We start from the raw sequence: 3,488 nt of genomic DNA, 5'->3' as shown, positions 1-3,488 counted from the left end.
GTCGTCGAGAGACTTACTTCAAAGCTTTGAATGAGATGATTCCATGAAATCCTAAAATCTTAATTCTGAGTTGCAAGTTGAAGGGTTTGAGAAGAAAGGGTTAGGGTAGGGATTTGGTAGAAGATACACCGGACAATCATACGATGCAGGTTTGAAATTTGAAGAATGATGAAGAGAAAAAAAGATGAAAAAAGTTTGGATTTTTGAGAATTAGGGATTCTGAAATTTGTGTTTTGGGTTGATTTGAAATGATTATTGAAAAATAGTAACCGTTTACTTGATCCGGTTTGTAATAATGGTTACGGACTTTTTTTTAATTTGATAAATGGATCATCAATTTCAAAATATAATTTTGGATTGGATTTTAAAATTTAGATTAATTTGGATAGGTTTCCAAATCAAAATTTGACCAGGTTCACTCAACTCCTTTCGATTTCAACCACCAAACAAAGAATTTCTAAATGGAGAACAAAATCAACACACCTAACTAAAACGCAACACAACACTAAAAACACAGTTACTTGTTCCTACAACAAATATTCCATCTTGATTTTGCATTCTCCTCCAATTCAAAATCTCAAACCACCGTTACTATGTCTAAATTCTCCGAATTCAAACCACTCAACGAACACACCCTCATCGAATACATCAAAACCATCCCCACCCTCTCGTCCAAACTCAACAACAGTTTCTCAGACATATCCATCAAAGAAATCGGAGACGGCAACCTTAACCTCGTCTTCATCGTTTCCAACTCCACTGGTTCTTTCATCATCAAACAGGCTCTTCCTTACGTTCGTTTAGTAGGCGAATCATGGAAGATGACGAAGGAGAGAGCTTATTTTGAGTCACTGGCGTTGAAAGAGAAGGGAAAACTGTGTCCGGAACATGTGCCGGAAGTCTATCATTTCGATCGGGTTATGTCTTTGATCGGTATGCGGTATTTGGAGCCACCGCATATAATTCTCAGAAAAGGATTGGTTGCTGGTGTTGAATATCCTTTGCTAGCTGAACACATGTCTGATTTCATCGCAAAGACGCTTTTCTTTTCGTCTCTGATTTTTCGTTCTACCACCGACCACAAACGAGACGGTAAGAAGAACTTTCCCTTTTTGTACCCTCAACTCTAGTTTAATCAGTAATTTATAATTGATAATTGATGATTAATAAAATTTAGCTAAGTTAATTGAGTTTGATAGTTAATGAGATACTGCTTATAAGTTAATTGAAGAATTCACTAAAATAACAAGTCTAATAGTTTGTAAATGTAAAATGAGATAAAAAAATATTTTTTAATTAATAATTTAGTAATTATATAATATTTTGTATATTATTAAATTAATTTTCATTTAAAATTAAAGGTAACAATAAACAGTAAACAATTTTATATATATATGGTTTAAGAACATTTAACTTCAAAGGGATTATGGTACTTTGATCATTGTTAAAAATCTCTCATTGGATGATGTATGATATGTATATATGTTTATAAATGGGGCGATATTCATCTTACACGTCGATTTTGTGATTGAGTTATGACCATCTATATTTTAAGATAGTATTAGAGTCTCGTTTAAAATTATCTATAATTAAGATGTTATGAGTTAATACATAACCTGGTTTTATCACTCAAATCACAAGGTTCTTCAACATTATAATTGCATATTGATGTTGCCATTAGCTTTAACTCATGCTGGCTTCATGCAGTTGCTGAGTTTTGCGGGAACGTGGAGTTATGCAGGCTAACTGAGCAGGTCATTTTCTCTGACCCTTACAAAGTTTCTGAGCATAATCGTTGGACTTCTCCTTATCTTGATCGTGACGCCGAGGCTATTCGAGAAGACAATCTACTGAAGCTTGAAATTGCTGAGCTGAAATCAAAGTACTGTACATGTCCTACTCTTTTCTTCTTTTTATGCATTAGTTTTATGGGCATATGTTCTGTTTGTAAGAATTTGTGTTCCTTTAGGTTCTGTGAGAGGGCTCAGGCACTACTACATGCAGATCTCCACACTAGTTCTGTCATGGTTACTCGTGAATCAACTCAAGTTATTGATCCGGAATTTGCATTTTATGGACCAATGGGCTTTGATATTGGAGCATTCCTTGGAAACTTGATTTTGGCTTTCTTTTCTCAAGATGGACATGCTAATCAAGCAAACGATCGAAAAGTAGGTTATCTTTTCACACACGTCTTTTAAGATAAATGGCAGCTAAATAGAGTTTCATAAAATATTGTTACTGTTAAATTGTGGTTGAATAAAACCTCTATTTGTTTTGTCATAATTAAACTGTGACTAACTTTCACAGGACCTATAAATACTTGAAACGATATCATACTAATATGTTTCGAAAATACACATGTTTTTATGCAGACATATAAAGAGTGGATTCTTAAGACAATTGAAAACACTTGGACTCTTTTCTACTATAAATTCACTAAACTTTGGGACGAGCATAGAGATGGCGCTGGTGAGGCATATCTTCCAGAGATCTATAACAATCCTGAGGTTCAGCTACTTGTACAGAGGAAATACATGACCGAATTGTTTCATGACAGTCTTGGATTCGCCGCTGCCAAAATGATAAGGTAGAATCTAAAGAGCTCTTGTTTGATATAAATTTTTGTCTTCGATTTTATTTATTTGGTTGTTATTAGGAGAATTGTTGGTGTGGCACATGTTGAGGATTTTGAATCAATCACTGATGCTGCTAAACGGGCAACCTGTGAAAAGCAGGCACTTGATTTTGCTAAGATGCTTCTCAAAGAAAGAAGAAAATTTGAGGCCATTTCTGAAGTTGTCTCAGCAATTAGGCAAATTTAGTTTTGACGATTTTTTTCTTTCTGTATTAATAGTTTAGCACCCTCTTTTATATTTTGCTGTACCTTATAATGAGTGTACAAAACTCGGTTCGGCCTGAGTTGAGTGAATGAGGAATGAGGAATGAGGACGAAAGATATCCAAAGATATGATCGAAAGAAGGAAGGGTCGGGTTTTGATTGACCTTCGTCTAGGCCAACCGCCCCGTCCTATTTGTTAGTGAGGACATGCTAATTTAACCTACTTTTGTCTTATATCCTGTCATTCGGGACATAAGACATAAGGCAGAGGAGATTAATAATGTTGTTAATGTCTAGTATTCAAATAGAGAGATGTTATTTGATTAATAATGTTTTGGCTGATTGAACACTAGTTCAGCTTCTTCTTGGAAAATTTATTTATAATAACTTCTTTTGTTTCTTCTCCCTCTGCCATGGTACCAATACCAATACACTTTATTATTAGTGTCCACGTAACCTCATCAAAATAATTAGTGTCCCCCCCTACCCCTATCTGGATTGTGTTATAACATAGCATTCCAGGCAAGTTTTTTAAGTAAAAAAAATAATAATTTTGTAATGTCTAAGAAAGATAGTTAAAAATAGTTAACTTTATAAACTTTATGAAAAGTTCTGCACCCAGGACTAAATAATTCTTTAGATCATG

At 34.3% G+C, this 3,488-nt stretch overlaps 1 protein-coding gene across 1 annotated transcript; it reads left to right on the top strand.

Annotated features, from left to right (window-relative positions):
- The first annotated feature begins 399 nt into the window (after window positions 1-399).
- On the top strand, window positions 400-3,245 carry LOC127098251 (methylthioribose kinase). The gene is made up of 5 exons (XM_051036786.1): window positions 400-1,092; window positions 1,708-1,882; window positions 1,970-2,171; window positions 2,376-2,590; window positions 2,660-3,245. The coding sequence occupies exons 1-5, from the start codon at window positions 594-596 to the stop codon at window positions 2,823-2,825; spliced, it is 1,257 nt and encodes a 418-aa protein (XP_050892743.1). The 5' UTR covers window positions 400-593; the 3' UTR covers window positions 2,826-3,245.
- The last annotated feature ends 243 nt before the right edge of the window (window positions 3,246-3,488 follow it).

This window comes from Lathyrus oleraceus, chromosome 6, assembly GCF_024323335.1.
Source record: "Lathyrus oleraceus cultivar Zhongwan6 chromosome 6, CAAS_Psat_ZW6_1.0, whole genome shotgun sequence".
Classification (NCBI taxonomy): Eukaryota; Viridiplantae; Streptophyta; class Magnoliopsida; order Fabales; family Fabaceae; genus Lathyrus; species Lathyrus oleraceus.
Note: the sequence above shows the minus strand (reverse complement) of the source record. Positions and strands in the feature narration are given on the sequence as shown.

Coding starts and splice junctions, on each gene's coding strand:
- LOC127098251 (XM_051036786.1), top strand. CDS start 594: ATGTCTAAATTCTCCGAATTCAAACCACTCAACGAACACACCCTCATC. Junction 2,172..2,375: donor ATCAAGCAAACGATCGAAAA/GTAGGTTATCTT, acceptor GTTTTTATGCAG/ACATATAAAGAGTGGATTCT. Junction 2,591..2,659: donor GCCGCTGCCAAAATGATAAG/GTAGAATCTAAA, acceptor GGTTGTTATTAG/GAGAATTGTTGGTGTGGCAC.